Source organism: Pangasianodon hypophthalmus, chromosome 19 (assembly GCF_027358585.1).
Source record: "Pangasianodon hypophthalmus isolate fPanHyp1 chromosome 19, fPanHyp1.pri, whole genome shotgun sequence".
Taxonomy (NCBI): domain Eukaryota; kingdom Metazoa; phylum Chordata; class Actinopteri; order Siluriformes; family Pangasiidae; genus Pangasianodon; species Pangasianodon hypophthalmus.
The window spans coordinates 3,906,582-3,924,573 of NC_069728.1; the positions used below are offsets into that span (position 1 = coordinate 3,906,582).

The 17,992-nt window shown below is 39.3% G+C and overlaps 1 protein-coding gene across 1 annotated transcript in view; it reads right to left on the reverse strand.

The window, feature by feature from the left end:
* Window positions 1–17,992, reverse strand: part of scfd2 (sec1 family domain containing 2) — a 147,760-nt gene that overhangs the window by 111,466 nt on the left and 18,302 nt on the right. Inside the window, exons 4-5 of the mRNA XM_026946930.3 lie at window positions 13,313–13,440; window positions 4,722–4,897 (exon numbers count right to left, since the gene is read on the reverse strand). Of these exons, the coding sequence (XP_026802731.3) occupies window positions 4,722–4,897; window positions 13,313–13,440 (304 nt within the window). The remainder of the gene's footprint in view (window positions 1–4,721; window positions 4,898–13,312; window positions 13,441–17,992) is intronic.

Sequence of the window (17,992 nt, forward strand, 5' to 3'; positions counted from 1 at the left end):
GCCACCACTACTAAATGCTGACAGTGCAATATTGCATTTAAACAGCAGTGTCAGACATAATATGTCTCCGCAGATGGAAATAGATCCTAAAGAAGCCACACTCACTGATAGCACGTTGGCTAGCTGGTGATAATTTGTACATTCCTGGTAAAGGTGCATCAGGTGAAATTGGCTTCATTTCGTCTTTTTGATCTTAATCTGAGAGCTTTCATATTTAATTCAGAAATTATTTATGAAAAAAGTATCGTTCGATGATAGTATCGCTAACTCTGCTATAGTAATGGTCTCAGTGGGACTGTTGGTAGAAGTAGAATTTTATGTGGAGAACACAGACGAGTGGAGTGATACAAACCATGAACCGTCCCAGTGCGGTTATAATATATATGAGCACTCTTATAACGCCGCTCGTCCAATCAGATTAGTAGGCAGGAACTAATTGTTGTATAAAGCCTGTTATTGATTATGTTATAGGAGGTTATACAGCCTTCCTTTTTTTTTCATTACCAGGATCTCTTTTTTCTCTCAAATGAAGTTAATGAGATAAAAGAAAGAAAAAAACTGTAGCTTGTCATGTTACTGAGAAACTGATAAGTCAAGACTCAAGGCTCGTGGACGTTCCATAATATTAAACAGTGCGATGTATTGTTCATTGATGGGAATGTGATGTGGTATAAGCAGTACCACAAAATACTCAATTTTAAAGTTTCTTTATTTGTTCATCTATATATTACTATTATGTTAGCGGCTTTAAAGGAAAGCTGAAAGTCTACTTCCCGTGTCCTTGCTGCTGAACAACTCTCTCCTCAGGCAGAAGTCCTAATTTCTCATAGCGGCTCGCCTCTACAGCCAGGCCGTGTTTACCACGTCTGTACTTTGTCAACGTTGTTTTTTCTTCTCTTTCACTACACCAGTAAAAATTAATGTAGGGACAAAAATGTATGACAAAAAATGCATGCTAATAATATGCTCATAAATGTAAACATATAAAATAAATAGAATGCTACGATTTAATTAGACTTAATTAGTGAAAACATGTGCACTGAGTAGAATGAAAAGAGTGTTTCCTTTGCTGAAGTGGAGAGCTAAAGATTTCTCAGTGTGTGTGTGTGTGTTTGTGTGTGTATGTTCTCCTCTTTGCCTAGTGGTTTTGAGGCTTTGGCTACTGATTATCTGATTTGAACTCGCTGCACATTTTCGCTGATTGACTTTAAGAAGTTCTTACAGCGGCGTCCTGCTGATAGTTTAACAACACTGGAAATGTGCAACTCCATCAAACGCACTCTGTAAACTAATGAGCGAGAAAGGAGCAAGGCATGGAGTGTATGTGTGTATGTGTGTATGTGTTACTCTGATCATCTCCCAGAAAATTTCTTCTTCTTTATATCTCTCCAGGAAACCTTTCTCTCTTCTCCCTTCATCACTTCAGTTCTACATTTCCTTTTTAGGTCCTTGTACTTCTGTGTCTTTTATCTATCTCTCCTTCGTGCGTCTCCCGCCTTCCTTTAATAGGAAGCATATTTGACCTCTGACCCGACTCCCGGTCACAGACATGTACTCGCGTGTCTATCTGCCTCATGAGGGTCTTGGTCAAGGATTCTGCATAATGCTAAACACACTCCTACGCACTCTTAAAAGAAGTCTCTGCAGTGCTGTAAACATGTGGCAGGGGAGTGTGTGTCTGTGCGTGCATCTTTGTCCAGACGTTTACACAATCTCGCCATGTTGTGCTCTGATTTTGTTTACTTGTGGTTGGAGCAGTGGTGCTGTCTCTGACTGTGTTTACAGCTGGATCCTGCTCTCTCTTTGCACCTGCACATACAGCTCTGCAGTGAAAGGGGCTATACTACAAAGACTCACCAGTAATGAACAATTACAGCAATTAGCCGTGGACTGAAGTCATTTAAACGCACTTAGGCTCACAAACCAAGTTCCCAAAGGGTCCGACAGCCAAAATTAACACTGTGGGTCAGGGATGTGATGAGGTTTGGGAATGAGGGTATAATATGGAAAAGGAAATCTGAAATTAATTATGCTACATCACTATGGATAAGGACATCAACCCCACCATTCCTCCAAAACAAGCAAAACTGTATTTCCACATGATTTTGAGAAACTACTGAAATCTATTGCTAATTTCCTAATTCCCAAACCTGTATTTCTACCTAATTTTAGGAAACTACTGAAATCTAACTATTCCTAATATCCTAATTCCTAAACCTGCATTTTCCCCTAATTTTGGGAAACTACTGAAAACTAACTATTCTTAATATCTATTCCTAAAACTGTATTTCTATATTATTTTCAGGAAACCACCAAAATCTAACTATTCCTGATTTCCCAATTCTTATTACTAAACTTGTATTTCTACATTATTTTTGAGAAACTACTGAAATCATCTTCTTCTTCTTTCAGGTGCTCCCATTAAGGGTCTCCACAGCAGATCATTGGTCCGCACATTTGATTTGGCTCAGTTTTTATGCTGGATGCCCTTCCTGACGCAACCCTCCCCAGTTTTATCCGGGCTTGGGACCGGCACTGGGAGTGCACAGTCTTGTGTAAACCCGGTGGCTGGGGTTGGTTCCCTGGCCGGTAATTCCGGGCCACGACGGTGAGAGCGCCGTTGTCTAACCGCTACTTCTCCAGGGACCCCTAAACTACTGAGATCTAACTATTCCTAATTTCCCAATTCTTATTACTAAACCTATATTTCTACATTATTTTGGGAAACTACTGACATCTAACTATTCCTGATTTCTTTTCCTAAAAATGTATTTCTAAATCATTTAGGGAAACTACTGAAATGTTCCTAATACTAACATCGCCACATTGTCATTCATCATTAAATATCATGTTTTTACATGTATGTATGTAAAAACACAATGCTGTGTTGTGCGGTTATAATGTTGTGAACGCTTCATACCAATAGTGTACACTTCGGTCCTTTCTAAACCGCATACGTCCAGCTGAACATTACATAACATACATGCAGCTAAACAGAAGAACTCAGAAGCTGAGTGAAAAAAGTTCGCATCTCTCATGGGGTCTGGGTAAAAATAGGAAAAAAATACTTTTATTTCCCAGTGTATCTACAAAAAGATGCGAACACTGAACGATGAGTGCATCCTGCAGCTCACATATTGAAAATAAATGTTGCCTTGGCCCTCTTGGATCTGACTTTAATAAGGATGGGGTATCCAGGTAATCCTTGAAACCAAATAACTTGAATTCTGTGAACTGAGATTACTCTGTTGTGAGGATAGAGTGTTGTGTGCCTGCTTTTTTTTGCCCCATGGTTTGCATGAAACGAGACCCAACCTTGAGCAACTGTCAGCCTTAACCAGCCAGAGAATTTAGATTGCTTAATCTTATCAGTTAACTGTATAGTTAACTGTCTAAAATCAGTTGTCTAACAGGCAAGAAATATGTAGAACTTTACCAGACTTTGAACACCAGCTAGTTAGACCTAGCTAGCACAAGTCAGCTAGATAGCTAAGAACAGCCACCAAATCAGCACCAATTTTAGTGAATAACAATAACAATTTAGTTACTAATTAGGTCAGTCAGCTAATTCTTATTTTTTCAATTCAACGGTAACAAGAACTAACCTAGACTACTAAAAAACTACTATTCATAGCATTTTCATTCTCATATTCTATAGCATATTCCTTTCTAGAGAAAAGTTTCTCATATGGAATTACAATTTTTTTTTTTTTAAGAAGTGGCATATTCAACTAGCATATTCGACTGCTATTCTTCTAAGTTAGTTGTTTGAATTGGTAATGTTCTGTTACTTCTGTCATCCATTTTAGGTTCTTTATGGAAAGCAGCATTTGTCTTGTTTAACTGTGTAATTGTCTTGTGGGTTTATTACATCATACAGTATGTTATTTACACATTCACATTTAACGAACTTTTAAAGACAAAAAAAAAAGATTTTGTTATTATCTTTTTAACAAATTTTTGAAGTTGCAATTTGGTTTTGTTTTTCTATAAAAACAACATTCTAAAAATTATCATATGACTATTTTTACTAAGTTTTTAATAAAGAAATAGAAGCACTTCTCTGCTAAAAGCAATGCCTTTTAGTTCCAAATGGGATCTTTTGCTCTAAGCATTAACATTTCTTTAGTATCTCATTGTAACAGACCCTTTGAGCCTTTTGTTGGCTCAGTTTTAGCTGCATCTGTTCAACATATATTTCTTATCTCTGCCAAAGAGATAGCTTTGAGGTAGTTATTATTAGTTGGCCCAATTTTAATTTATTAGTCAACACAACACTGTAGCTTGTTCAGCAAATTAAGATTTAATCATTAGCAGAATGTATCAGTAAGGAGCTGAATAAACTAAAAAAATATTATTGTAATCAGGTTTTTTTTTTAACTGAGAAGACAGATCATTATTATTATTTTTTTTTTTTTACAGTGTACAGTTATGGGTTATGGGTTAATTATGCTTACCATAGGTAGCATCCTATTCTCACATTTAATTTAGTGCAAGCCATGGTGTTGGACAGCTGTCATACAGCTGTGTGGGCCCAAGCACCTTTCTAACAGCACTTGCAACAGGGTTCTGTATATAGTGTACTGCTATACTATATATGACATTAAGTTCAGTAGGTATGTGGTTGTAGCTGTAGTTGTAGCCATGGAGAAACATTCTTCAACAGGTGGATGAAGCACCACTTATGGCTAGTAATGAAGCAGAGTGATTGGCTGACTGACCTGAAGGAGGAGTCTCTCAAAGGCAAGGCAGGCGTCCCACTGGGCGAGGGCAGGCTGGCGCAGCGTCTGAGCGGTGCCCAGTGCCAGCTGCAACAGCCCACAGTGATTCTCTAAAGCCGGCCAAGTGTCCCGAAACAACTGCACATACGAGGAGAGCTGCTCACCTGTCACACGCCCTGAGAGAGAGAGAGAGAGAGAGAGAGAGAGAGAGAGAGAGCATCTTTCCATCTTTCCTTATTTTAAAGAGAAGCAACAGCATGTTGTAATCAAAACAGACTAGACTTGGAAACTTGGGAATGCACTTATTGAGGACAGAACTTTTTAAATCTTGTTTTACTGCATATTATTTTCATTAATACTCCATCTTTTTTCACTTCAGCAAAGTGTAAAAAATTTCCCCCAATATATCTAGCATCAAATTTTTCACTATAAAACGCATGGGTGGAAACATTAGAGAGAACAGACAGAGACAGAATCTCCATCCCTGCCTCATCAAAGCAGTATGGAAGCAATAAATCTTCTGTCTGTAAACTAAAACTATACATATGAAGGAATTGGCAAAGTTCCCAGTACAGAGATATATGTATAAAGGATTCAAATAGTTATGACACGACTCAACTTCAGCAACTCCTTGCTGCCTGGCCTTCTAGCCTGCACTGTCAAACCACAATGCAGTGACGCGTCTGGTCTTCGGTCAACCAGAATGCAGAGTAACCGAAGAAACTTCACACAACTACACAGAGTCACTCACCACCATCCCAAACCACACTCTTATCTGTTCTCACAGACACTTAGATTGTATTCTGCTTCACTTGTAAGTCACTTTAAATCAGCTGCCAAATTAAGTAATATGAACAAAAAAATAATAATACAATGCATACACACCTTATTCACATATCTGCTATGTAATGTAAAAATGTGTAGTGACACAAGTGAACCTGCTGAAGAAATGAGCTCAGTGTGTATAGTGGATATAAGAAATCTACACACCCCTGTTAAAATTGTAAGTTTTTGTCATGTAAAAAAATGAAACCAAGATAAATTAAGTCAGATCTTTTTCTACAGAAAACAGAAATGTTTTTTGGGAAAAAAAACTTACAATAACCTGGTTGCATAAGTTTGCTCAGACCTTTGCTCAGAATTAACCATCACATTCAAACTCATGTTCAAACGTAATTATCATGGGTTTAGCCGATTGCTGAAGCTATGGTCCACAAAGAGCTTTTTGTATAGGATCTCAGTGAAAGGTATCAATCAGAAGATGGGTACAAAAAAATTCCAAAACATTAGATGTACCATGGATAACCATGAAGGCCATCATCAACAAGAGGAGAAATGGAGCACTACAGTAAGATTACCATGAACAGGGCATCCCTCCAAAATTGACAAAAGGACAAGAAGAAAGCTTATCAAGGAGGCTGCCAAGAGACCTACAGCAACACTAAAGGAGCTGCAGGAATATCTGGCAAGTACTGCTCACTCCCTGCATGTGACAACAATCTCTCAAATTCTTCACATGTGCTATGGTGTCGGGTGGCTAATCAGAAGCCCTTACTCAAGAAAAAAAAAATCCAATCCTGACTAAATTTTGCCAAACCATGTGGCAAAATGTGTTATGGTCTGATGAGACCAAGGTAGAACTTTTTGGTTATAATAAAATATAAAATATATTTTTGGTGCAAAAACAAGACAGCTTATCACCCAAAAAACACCATACCCATGGTGAAGCACGGTGGTGGCAGCATCATGCTAAGGGGCCGCTTCTCTTTAGTTGGGACTGGGGATCTAGTCAAGATAGAGGAGTGGATACGGATAGCACTCCATATACCAATCAGTGTTGGAACAAAACCTGCAGGTCTCTGTTAGACACTTGGAAGAGAAAATCCACCTTCCAGCACAACAACAACCCAAAGCACAAATCCAAACCAACAAAGGAATGAAGGAGAAGATGAACATTTTTGAATGCCCCAGTGTTATTGTTAGATTGCAATGAATGTAGCTTTGAATTTGCGTATTTTAAATGTTTGTTCAATAAACAGGTTTTCCGTTCTTTTCTCAGAACAGGCTACGGTGTCAAAATTGTTCTCTGTGGTAATATAGAATATATGCCGTAGACAGAGAATTCATTGAAGAAAAAAAAAAAACAAAGCATACTAAATGACTAACACAGAGAGATCTGAGATGCTGTGTCAAGACTAATGACCCCACTATTAGTATCCATGGTTTAGAGTTTGTGCGGTTAATAGAGGTTATCCATTGAAAATCCTTTTGTCTGAGACTTAATTAGTATTTAGCAGCACCAGACACTTATCCTGCACCAAATTATAGCAGGGCTGATATGAAAAGAGCAATCCCTCTGTGCTAATAAGCAGACGGGGGAGGTTGGACTCCAGGACAAGACAGAGACAGAGTGTGTGCGGTGATTAATATTGCTGCAGAAATACTAGGGTTTCTGCATGCATGTTTTTTCTAGGGATAAAAAAGACAGGGTGTGTGTGAGAGAGAAAAGAGAGAAAGCAAATGTATCAGTCGGAAAACACAAGTGCTTATTTGCGTGAGTTTAAGCCAACATTTCTGTCAATCTCTCTCTCTCTCTCTGTGTGTGTGTGTGTGTGTGTGTGTGTGTGTGGATCTTATTCCAAGCTTATTTACTGAAGTAGTACATGTAAGCCAAGAGTACAAACCAAAGCCAAAGCTCTTACAGGGAGTCTTAAGGGACACAGGAAGAAGAGTGGAAGAAGAGAAAGACAGAGTGAGAGCGAGGTTATGTTGACCCAGTCTGAGGATGAGGGGGTTGCATTAAAATCCCATAAACCACTACACCAAGCTGATGCTCTCGACCGTCAGCAGATACGGGGAGGATTTCCTGTAGGCTGCCATGGCCAGTGTTTGCTTTAGATCAGGCGAGTGAGAGAAAGAGTGTCTCAGCGTGTGAAAAATGGGGCAAAACCTATTTGGAGAGATAGGAGTTGCACAGACTAGTCAACTAGTCAACTAATATATTCACTAGTTCACGCTGTGGGGATGTCAACTAGTCGTGGTGGGTAAGGAGATGAAGCCAGGCGGTAAAGAAAGAAAACTAAATGTACTTCTGAAAATATTTCAGAAAAGGTGAAGCCAATTCTATAGATTACTGTTAAAATCCTTTGCTTTAATGGATCATAAACACTTTGATTTCATTTGGAGAGGTGCAGGCAAAGCCCACTTCTGCCAGTTCCTGAAAGGAATTACTTTTTTTTTTTTTTTTTTAAATCCTTGCACAGTGAACATTTTAAGAACTGGTACATACATTAAATAGTGTAATGTACGGTAGCCCATAAGGGCAAAAGACATTACCAAAACCAAAAACATGACAGCAAATCAGAAAAAGGAAACAACAGATCAGAAAACAGCACAACACATCAGAATACATCATAATCACAGGCCATGTCCAATCAACAACACGATTTGTTGCTCTGTTTTCTGATTCGCTGCTCTGTTTTCTGTTTTTCCATTTGTGTTCGATTTGTTTTCACACTTTTGGTTTTGTTAATGTTTTGCATTTACGGCCACCATAGTAACCTGATACGCAGATATATTATTTAGCAAATTTATGGCACCGATTTGCTTATGTTTATTGTTAACAGTGTAAATTAAAAAGCTGTGAAGCTGGAAATTTCTTTGGATTTATATGGATTTTAACTGAAGTGCAGTTCGACATGTCCTTTGCTTCACAAATAAAACAGCCAAAAAACAGTGCTGAAACCTGACCAGTAAAAGACACCTAGTCAGCTCTTTTATTTTTGAATTACTAGTTGAGAACTTCGTAGTTAGTCCCCTAGAAGACACCAGGATGATTCCTCCATGTTCCTGAATTTCAGAGGTACCTACAAAGCACAGATTTGTGAGTATATTAAATATAAATCCAGCCATGTTATATATTATAAAAAAAGAATTAAGGGGCACTAAAAACCAATAATTTTGTCCAAGAAAATGTCAAAGCTGTCAATGTTGTTGAGATAATATCACTGCAGGCGTTAGAGAGAAAGCGGCCAAGTAAAACTATGCTCAACGGCCGTATGTGTGTCCTTCATTGTACTATGCACTCAATCCTCAATGTCAACACGCTTTAAAATCAGGCAAAGGGAAAAGAATGACTACAGTACTGTGGGTTATATGCTGAGAAATTAATACCAAGCTTTAGGATCGATCAGAAATGCTCCAACTGTAATAGGGTTACGGGCGGTTAATCCCAAATGATCCAAATTACGAACCCAAAAGCACTACGGTCCATAACTGTCTCTCAATGACTACATTAAGAGTCAATGAAACATGGACTATGCAGTCCACTGTGCAAGTCGTGTCAGCTAGCGGGCAGCAGGGGTGAAACAAAATGGTGGCACTGTGTATAAAAAGGCCATGTCGGCTTTCGGCATTATGGGAAAATACTGTCGAATAAAATGGTCTGAGATATCCAGGCGCAGAAAAGAGCCATTGTAGAGTGAGTCAGCTTTCAAACGCTCTGGCAAAACACCCAGGAATCACTTTAGCTTAATTTGCCAAGCATAACTCAAACGAGAGGGAGCTGGAGAGAGCCAAACAGAGACGAAGATTAAGATAAGTGTGAGCAGACAGTGGAATCGTCCTCGAGCGAAGGTCTGAAATGTGCTGGCCAATCACTGCAAAAGCTTAGAACGGATTCGAATCACAGAAGATGAAGAAAACAAGTAAAACATAGTTTGTGGTGAAGCAATTTTGAGGCACAAAATGTTGAAAAAACCCTCATGGATTTCTCTTTTTTTATACGCACATACACTAGCGGTGGTGGTATGGTGGTACGTTTCTAATAACAAGGAGCCTGCAAAATAATACATTTAATAAAGCCATGAAAAAATATAGTTTGACCTTCTGATCTATAAGAACAGAGTCATGGAGTGTTCTAGAAAACACATCAATAAAAAAAGTATTAAATAAATTTACATATATGAATAAATATGAACAGCGAGAGGACCAATTCTAGGTCCGAGAGCATATAGCAAAGGAAAAATATTAGCTGACCGTGTGTGTGTGTGTGTGTGTGTGTGTGTGTGTGTGTGTGTGTCTTGTTTGATATGTAATATGATTTTTCTGGCAACGCTGTGTTTCTCTTGGCTTGGAGATCAGGAAATAGTTGTTATTCAGTGGACAAAGCTGGCTGAGCTCTGTGTGTGTGTGTGTGTGTGTGTGTGTGTGTGTGTGTGTATGTATGTGTGTGTGTGTATGTATATGTATATGCACACACAGTTTATATATATATATATACATATATATATATATACATATATATATATACACACACACATGTATATATACACACACACACACACACACACACACACACGTATACATATATAAGTTTGTGTGTGTGCTCCAGAATTGTTCTCCATACACAATCAAGAGAATTCAGAGTGATATAGGAGAGCGGATCCACATGTTGAAATAGAGCAGTCCCCATCAACACGAGATGAGGAACACACACACACGCACGCACAGGCATACGCACACACACGCACGCACATGCATACGCACACACACGTTCCACACATCATGAAACTGTCTACAAACATCTGTAAGATGACTAATCCTCACAGATAAATGTAGAGTAAGGACATATGACTTATGTTACATAAAAACAGAAAGACAGCAGTATAAAGCACACACCACTGTGTGACAGTGTGACAGTGTGACACACCACAGTGTGACTCAAGAGTGATGAGCGGCAGGTCTCTGGCCTCTTGCATACTGTAACTGTCCTGGCACAATGAATGTTATGAAACTGGAGTCTAATGAACTTCACTCTATACAGTTCGACTACAGGGTACGTGTGGGGTTGTGTCAATTCGACAACTTTTAATGTCAAATTCAACTCAAAAGCCAACGTTTGGACATGGAAAGTGGCGAAAAATGTAATGCTGCCAAACTTGTACTTCTGTTTAGTCTGAAATAAACATTTCAGTCTTGTTTTTTTTTTTAAAAAAAAACAACTAATTGCTATCTACAGCGTCTGTAAGGTAGGTGTGATTTCCACAAGACAATTTTGCCCCCCTTTCCTGTACTGAATGAGGAACAGGAAACCTGATAACTCACAAGCCTAAGGGAAGATGCTGAAATAGGTCAATAAATATGCGAATACAGAAGGCACATTTAAAACAAGTACTGCACTCAAGCAATCGCCAGTTACACAGATTCAAGCTTAATTTATAAATGCATCTAAATGAAAAAGTAAATTCAGCTTTCACATGCAGTGGCGGTCCATAGGGGCAGGTTGATCCTCATTTACTGCCTCACAACTCCTAATGACCTCTTTCTAGTGATTAACAAGTTTAAAAAATGTTGCTATCTGACAGACATAAGCCGATTTAATTGCTTGCACTAACTGATCCATTAATTTGCTCACATTTGCAGATAAGGAGCGTGCATGGAGCATGTTCACCGCCCCCACTTAGCTTCCATATAGACATTATTTCACCTAGTGGTCAAAAAAAAAAAAAAAAAAAAAAGAGCTGCAACAAGCGTTAATAGAGATCCATATGGGCAGGATTTGTGCTGCCCCATACTTTCTCTTGTGAATATTTCTTAGTGGAGGAGCGGACAGTACAGGTAATGACTAGGTTGCCAGATTGGGATAGTTTAAAAATACTCAGCTGCAGCCAATATCATGTTTTATAGCAAATGAGTTCAATGGCCATCACTGTATGTATGTGTGTACACAGACTCACTGGCTCACTTTTATATACAAATCTCTACTATGACTTGTTCTCTCCTATCTTTATTTGTATCTTTCGAATACAAATGGTCAATATGTCCTACGTTCTAAAAACAGGTTTTAGTTGGCTGTACTCCATGTCGAAACAGAATTGGGCAAATAAGGATCTAAGTATCATTGTAATACTTACATCATTTGAATGCTGTTCAAAAGGACCTAAAAACTACCTAACTGAATTGGTTTAACTGGGAAAACTTAAATCAATTTTAAAGGATATAGAAGTTGGCTCTATCGGTAAATGTTGCTATAAATAATTGCTATTTTTCAAAATCTTTTTATGTCGTTATGCTAACTGTATTGTATCTATTTGTTGTTGTCTGTTTGCTTGTTGAAACTTTGTATGCTGCTCTTTTGGCCAGGTCTGTCGAAGAGAGTTTTTTTAATCTCAGTGTGACTTTACCTGGTTAAATAAAGGCTAAAATAAAAAATTAAATTTAAAAAAATCAAATAAATCTACGCAAAATGGCAAAGCGTAAGTGCAGACAGTGTGTCTATGATGTACAGAACCATTTCTAGTGCAAGATATATTGCAAAGGTTGGGAGAGAGAAACGGGGATTATGGAATGGACTGATCAGAAATACATGTGAAATACTTGTTTCCACACAGACGGTCTGAGGAGGGTCTCTCTTTTCCAATACCCAAATGATTTAGGCTAGTTTTAGGTCTTTTGAGATGTAGTTGGGATGGAAATTTTGATCTATGATCATGAGCCGCTGCTGTTCACACGAACGTTTAGTGACTGTTCCAATAACTGCCCACAGACTTCCATTATACAGTTAGCGTGTTGTGCGTAAACAGGTTTTCCTTTCTCAGTACAGGACACTACAGATCCAGATAGAGATCAAGCTGAAAAACGCTGGCGTTCTGCTTCCACTAGAGTCTCAGTTATAAAGGAAGTCTTTTCAGTGAGTAAGCCCAAAAGTACATGGTGAGAATACGTGTGTGTGTGTGTGCATGCACACATGTATGCGTGTGAGTGATTGAAAGACAGTGGATGAAAATTGCTTCTCTAGCTCTTCTCTGTACAAATAAAAGTATTTTTGACCTTCAATTTTGCCTTCGCAGCTTAACTTTCAAACAATAGGACGTGTTTGAGTGTGTGTGTGTGTGTGTGTGTGTGTGTGCCAACATGTGTTTCATATTTCCTTTGCAGCCACATGTGCTTTGCACGCATAATAAATACTGAATGACACCTGATGGAGGCGCTGTGGGTCTTTACCCAAGCTTTAATCTTTCCTCCACTCTTTCTTCTCCCTCTGCCTTTCCTTCATTACGACACACTCGCTTTCTCTTTTCTTCTTTCGCGCTGTCTGTTCACAACATGCTACTTCTCTTGATCTATCTTCTTGGTGCTGCATCACAAAAATAAAACTGCAAATAATAAATCAGTTTTAATGTGAGCTTTTGTTCCGTATGGTCATCCATCTGGATCACAATAGATGAATTGATTGTGTGTGTGTGTGTGTGTGTGTGTGTTGCTGTTTGGGCTCACTGTCAGAATGGCACTCATTAAAAGCCCATTAGAGCACCACACATTTGTGGTTGGTGAACTCGTGCTAAGGGATCCAAGCTGCATTTGTGTCACGCTGTACTGGCGCTCAATTGTCAATCAACCCTTAATGCTATCGGATTGGAGCTTAAAACTGAGCAGGGCTGGTGTGTGTGTGTGTGTGTGTGTGTGTGTGTGTGTTTGTGGCTGGAACTTGATGTGGGTTGATTTGGGACCTATGGGGATATGCGTGTGAGTTATTGCAAGGACAAGCGTGTGTGTATGTGTGCGCATGTGTGTGCGCGCAGTGGGCGTACCCAGACTCATTTTGATTGGCAGGTTCTCTTTGCTGGCTGCCTCCACGAGCTGCCTCCTCACCTCCATCACCGCCTCCTTCTGCTTAGCGACGAGCATCGTCTCCCATAGCGACCGTTCTGCGGCAGACCTGCGGAGCAGAGGTCAAAAGAGGTCAATTGCTGGCGAACATGGGTCAGTAATAACTCTGGCTCAGCTCTGGAACTAATACAGTTTCATTGTGCAGTGGAGCAAGAGGCCAGGGTGGGCTTGGCATACAGCAGTAAACTCCTCCTTCTCACAGCTCTGGGCTGATATGATTGGCTGAAGACAATTATTTGATTTGTTCTCCTCCCCAAGACAGAACTAACGCTCCAGTATATTTCACTACTGGCTCAGAGACACGCCCACAGCAGGCACACCCACTAGCTGAGTCAAAACAACGAGCTCTGTTCTCCTCAAAGGCTGACTCAGATTGTGTTTGAAGATTTCTCAATAATCTGTCCTGCTATCAGAATCATTCTTCTATTTAATCTCGATGTGATTCACAATTCAGGCAAGAAATAATAATCATAGCTCATCATTTCCTTTTAACACTAAATTGCCTGGGGCTGATTACTGCCATTTCGTTTCATTTACTCGATCAGATGCCATGAAAATTCACATCTGCCGTTATTAAGTTTCTTAAAACGCTAGACTTAGCGCTTCTGGATTAGGGCTGCATATTCTATAAACTTCATATATTTTATGCATTCAACTTTTCAGATTTGTTTTTCTTTATATAGACACTGCAGCATTGTTTTATTGTTTATACGTTTTTGCTAGAATTCTCATGCAGGAATTGTTTTTAATAACTTTTATCAGTAAGGTTGAACCCTAACCCTTACATGTCTTATTATTCACTGTATATGCCCACTGCATAAGTACTTTTCTTAAGAGGTATTATTTTTAATAAGAGAGAGAGAGAATATATAAAAATAAAGCACAGTATATATTACAAGGATTTATTCAGACACATTTTCCTACAAAACAAAAAAGGTCATTCAGCCACACAGCTTAGGCAACGAATAGTAAAACACTGTACCTTAAATATTTCAGCATAGAACTTTCAAATACTACGGACATTTTTTGTATGTTTAAATATACACTAATATTAATGTTAATAAATATTAGATAAATATTAATGTTTTGTTGAGATGTTGATTGAAAAGTGCCAAAAAAAAAAAACAGTGAAACCATATTATTAAAAATATATATATATGCTTTCTCAACCTTTATAAAAATTAAAGCAAGAGCAGAAAATTGACTGATTGATACAAAAATTGATTTCAACTTCCAGTCAATTTTACAGTAAACAACAATGGAGTTCACTGACACCTGATGATAATCCGAAAAGTGCGTTTTAAGGCATATATCGATATCATACTGTCCTAACATCAAGCCCATCATGCTAATAATTACGTGATGCAAATCACTTCTACTTAACTAGTCACTGTTTTTATGGTGCCTGCATGTCAGACCTCCTAGTGTGATCCTAATTTCTGATTCCTTGAAAAGGTTTGGGGAAAATTAAACGTACTGTAAGTGCCGAGTAATACAATACCCCGTGGTGTAAGGTCTAAACAACAAATCAGCTCGTCTCCTAAAAAGCCTTGCACACTCACTACAAACATGTAGAAAGGGTCATTTCAAGGGTCATTTCAGCCATTCCAAGAACAGAATAAGGGGGAAAACATGTTTAAGTATGTGTGTGCATGCAAAGGATGCGTTTTATTTTTATTTGTTGCGAATTAATTGTTGCATATTTGTTGAGAGAGGGAGTGAGTGAGTGAGTGAGTGAGTGAGTGAGATGATGATGATGATGATGAAAATAATAATAAAAATCAACCAGTGTATGAAGTTGGGAGAAAAAGTGAGGGTGTGATGTCAAATGGAGGGCAGGAAAGCAAGAGAACAAGAAGGGAAAAAAAACAGATCACGAGAAGGACGAAGGCGAGTGGCGCATGTGGGGGCGTCTCACTGACACACGGCCCAAATGTTGAATCTCCTATGTGTTTCTTTTTCTCCCCCCTCCTCTCTCTCTCTCTCCCTCTAACTGTTGCCATGTGTTGAATCTCAGCTGTAATATGTTCCAGACGGGGTCCTGGCAGAAAGACCCTGACTCCGCCAAACTCCATCACTCCAACAAAAAAAAAAAAGAAAAAAGAGGTTAAAAAGCAAGAGAAAGAGGGACAAAAGCCGAGCGGTTTGGATCCAGGCTTGTTTTTTGTCTATTGTAAACCTACATGAGAGAAGTTTTGAGAAGTGTCAAGTTGTGTCAGCTGACTCAGGCTTTACTATATGGAGAGAGAGAGAGAGAGAGAGAGAGAAGGGAGAGGGATGAAGGCTTCTGTGAAAAGGTCACTGCCCCCCCACATATACACACACGCACACACACAAACCCTACTCCTAACCACTTTAATTGCATGTAACCTGTGTAAGCTGGTGTGCATAGTATCCATGTGTGCAAGTAATGTGTCCAGTGTAAATGATTTTGCATGTCACACACAGATGCACACATAGTCAGCATGGTTCAAATACCAGAGTTAAGACTGGACCCTGTGTGTATGTGCGTGTGTGGATCCGTGCGCGTTTTCCAGGAAGGCAAAGGGTCCAGATGCAAAGCAGTATGGTTCCAATTTACCCCCAAAAATCTGTCCTTTTCCCTCCTTCCATCCCCCATTTCTTTCTCCACTACGGTTTTCCCCAGGCTACACGGCCCAGCCATGGGGATAAGTGAGTAAGTGCGTAAAAGTGTGTGTGTGTGTGTGTGTGTGTGTGTGTGTAATGTGAAGACTGTTTTCTGTGAAAACATCAGAATGTTGAGTCAAGTATTTCCACCCTTTTCTTTCTTTCTTAATTTTGCCCCTCATTCATCTGTGTGCGCGTGTGTGTATGTGTGTGTGTGTGTGTGAGTGAGAGAGAGAGTGAGCGAGAGAGAGAGAAGAGTGTATGAGGTGGGGGCAGTCGAACTCTTCCTGGAAATCCATGACAGAGCAGTCAAGAATGAGATTTAACTGACTAAATATTTCTGAAACCCATCAAATCTTCAGCCTACGCATGCAGATATACACACACACACACAGCCACAGAGTCATCACACACTCATTCACAAACGAAAACTGACCTGTGACAGAGCTGTGGCTGGAACACAGGGTTACGGGGGCACATCCCGGGTTCATGGGGAGCGAACAGGGCTCAGGAAGCATAAGGGCCATTTTACAATATGACAGCAAAGACCAGATTACTGTTTATATTGAGCGAACCATTCCTAAATGCCAAAACATCGTACAAACCACATTGCTTATACACCACAGATATGGATCAGGGTGATCTGGAGACTGTTTCTCTTTTTAAGGAACCTCTATTCATGTCCTACTAACAGGACAAGAACATTGAAGACATGTTTGTCAGGAGCGAATTAAACAATCAAGATGTACCCCATGCAAATTCATTAACACAGCCAAGAAAATCACAGGCTCTAAAGGGTCAGTTTTTGCCATCCATCACTTATGTATCACCACAGGTGGTGTTTATTGTCTTTTCTGCAAAAGATGTAATCAGCTTTACGTCGGAGAATCCAAGAGGAGACTGGCTGATGGTTTTGTCAAGCGCCAAAATAAAAGATTTCTCCCTTCCAGTGGTGAGACACTTCAACAGTGAAGAACATAACATTAATCTCTGTTCGCACCGTTAGTTTGTTTTACAGAGATAATGACATCTCTGTTTGCACTGCTAGTTGTTTTTATGGGAGCAAAAAATAAAGAAACAAAGAGAAAGAGCTCATCGACAATCTCAGATATGCAGATTCCCATGAAATGAATATCATGTAGTGCTCATATCAAACATCAGAATGGGGAAAATGTGATCTCAGTGATGTGGACTGTGGTATGGTTGATGGTGACAGAGGGGCTGCTGAGTATTTTAGAATCTGCTTTGGGGATTTTTCATGCAAGACAGTCTCTAGAGTTCACACAGAATGGTGCAAAATCCAAAAAAACATCCACTGAGCATCAGTTCTGCAGGTGGAAAAGCCACATTGATGAGAAAAAGAATGGCCAGACGTAACTCAAATGACCAATTGTTAGTGTTCCACTCCTGTCAGCCAGGAAGGGAAATCTGAGGCTTATTCTGAAGTGTTATTCATATTGAAACTACAGTTTATAAAATTATTTACAAATAAAAAATGTAAAAATTTCTGATTGTATAAGTATTTAGACGATTGCTGTGAGACCCTTAATTTAGTTCTGGTGCAACCAGGTCCCATCAGAAGTGATATAATTAGCTGAATGGTATCTACATGGTTGCAAAATGTTTCAATGATAAAGTGTCTCATAAACTCAATATAAATATGCCTGTACCTGGAAGACCCCAGAGTTTGTTAGAGAACATATCTAAACAAACAGCATCATGAAGACCAAGGATCTATCAAAACAAGTCCAGGATGCACTTACGTTATCAGTGTTATTAAAAAATATCTCAAACATCCTGCAGAGCACAACCGCAGAGCAGAACCAACGGAGAGTAGGCTGTCCAACAACAGGCAGTGATCAGGTAAAGGCCAATTTATCTGACAGAGTTTGAGCAATTTTGCCAGGAAGAATGGGAAAAATATCAGGATCCAGATGTACAAATCTGATAGAGTCATTTCCCCGAAGACTTGC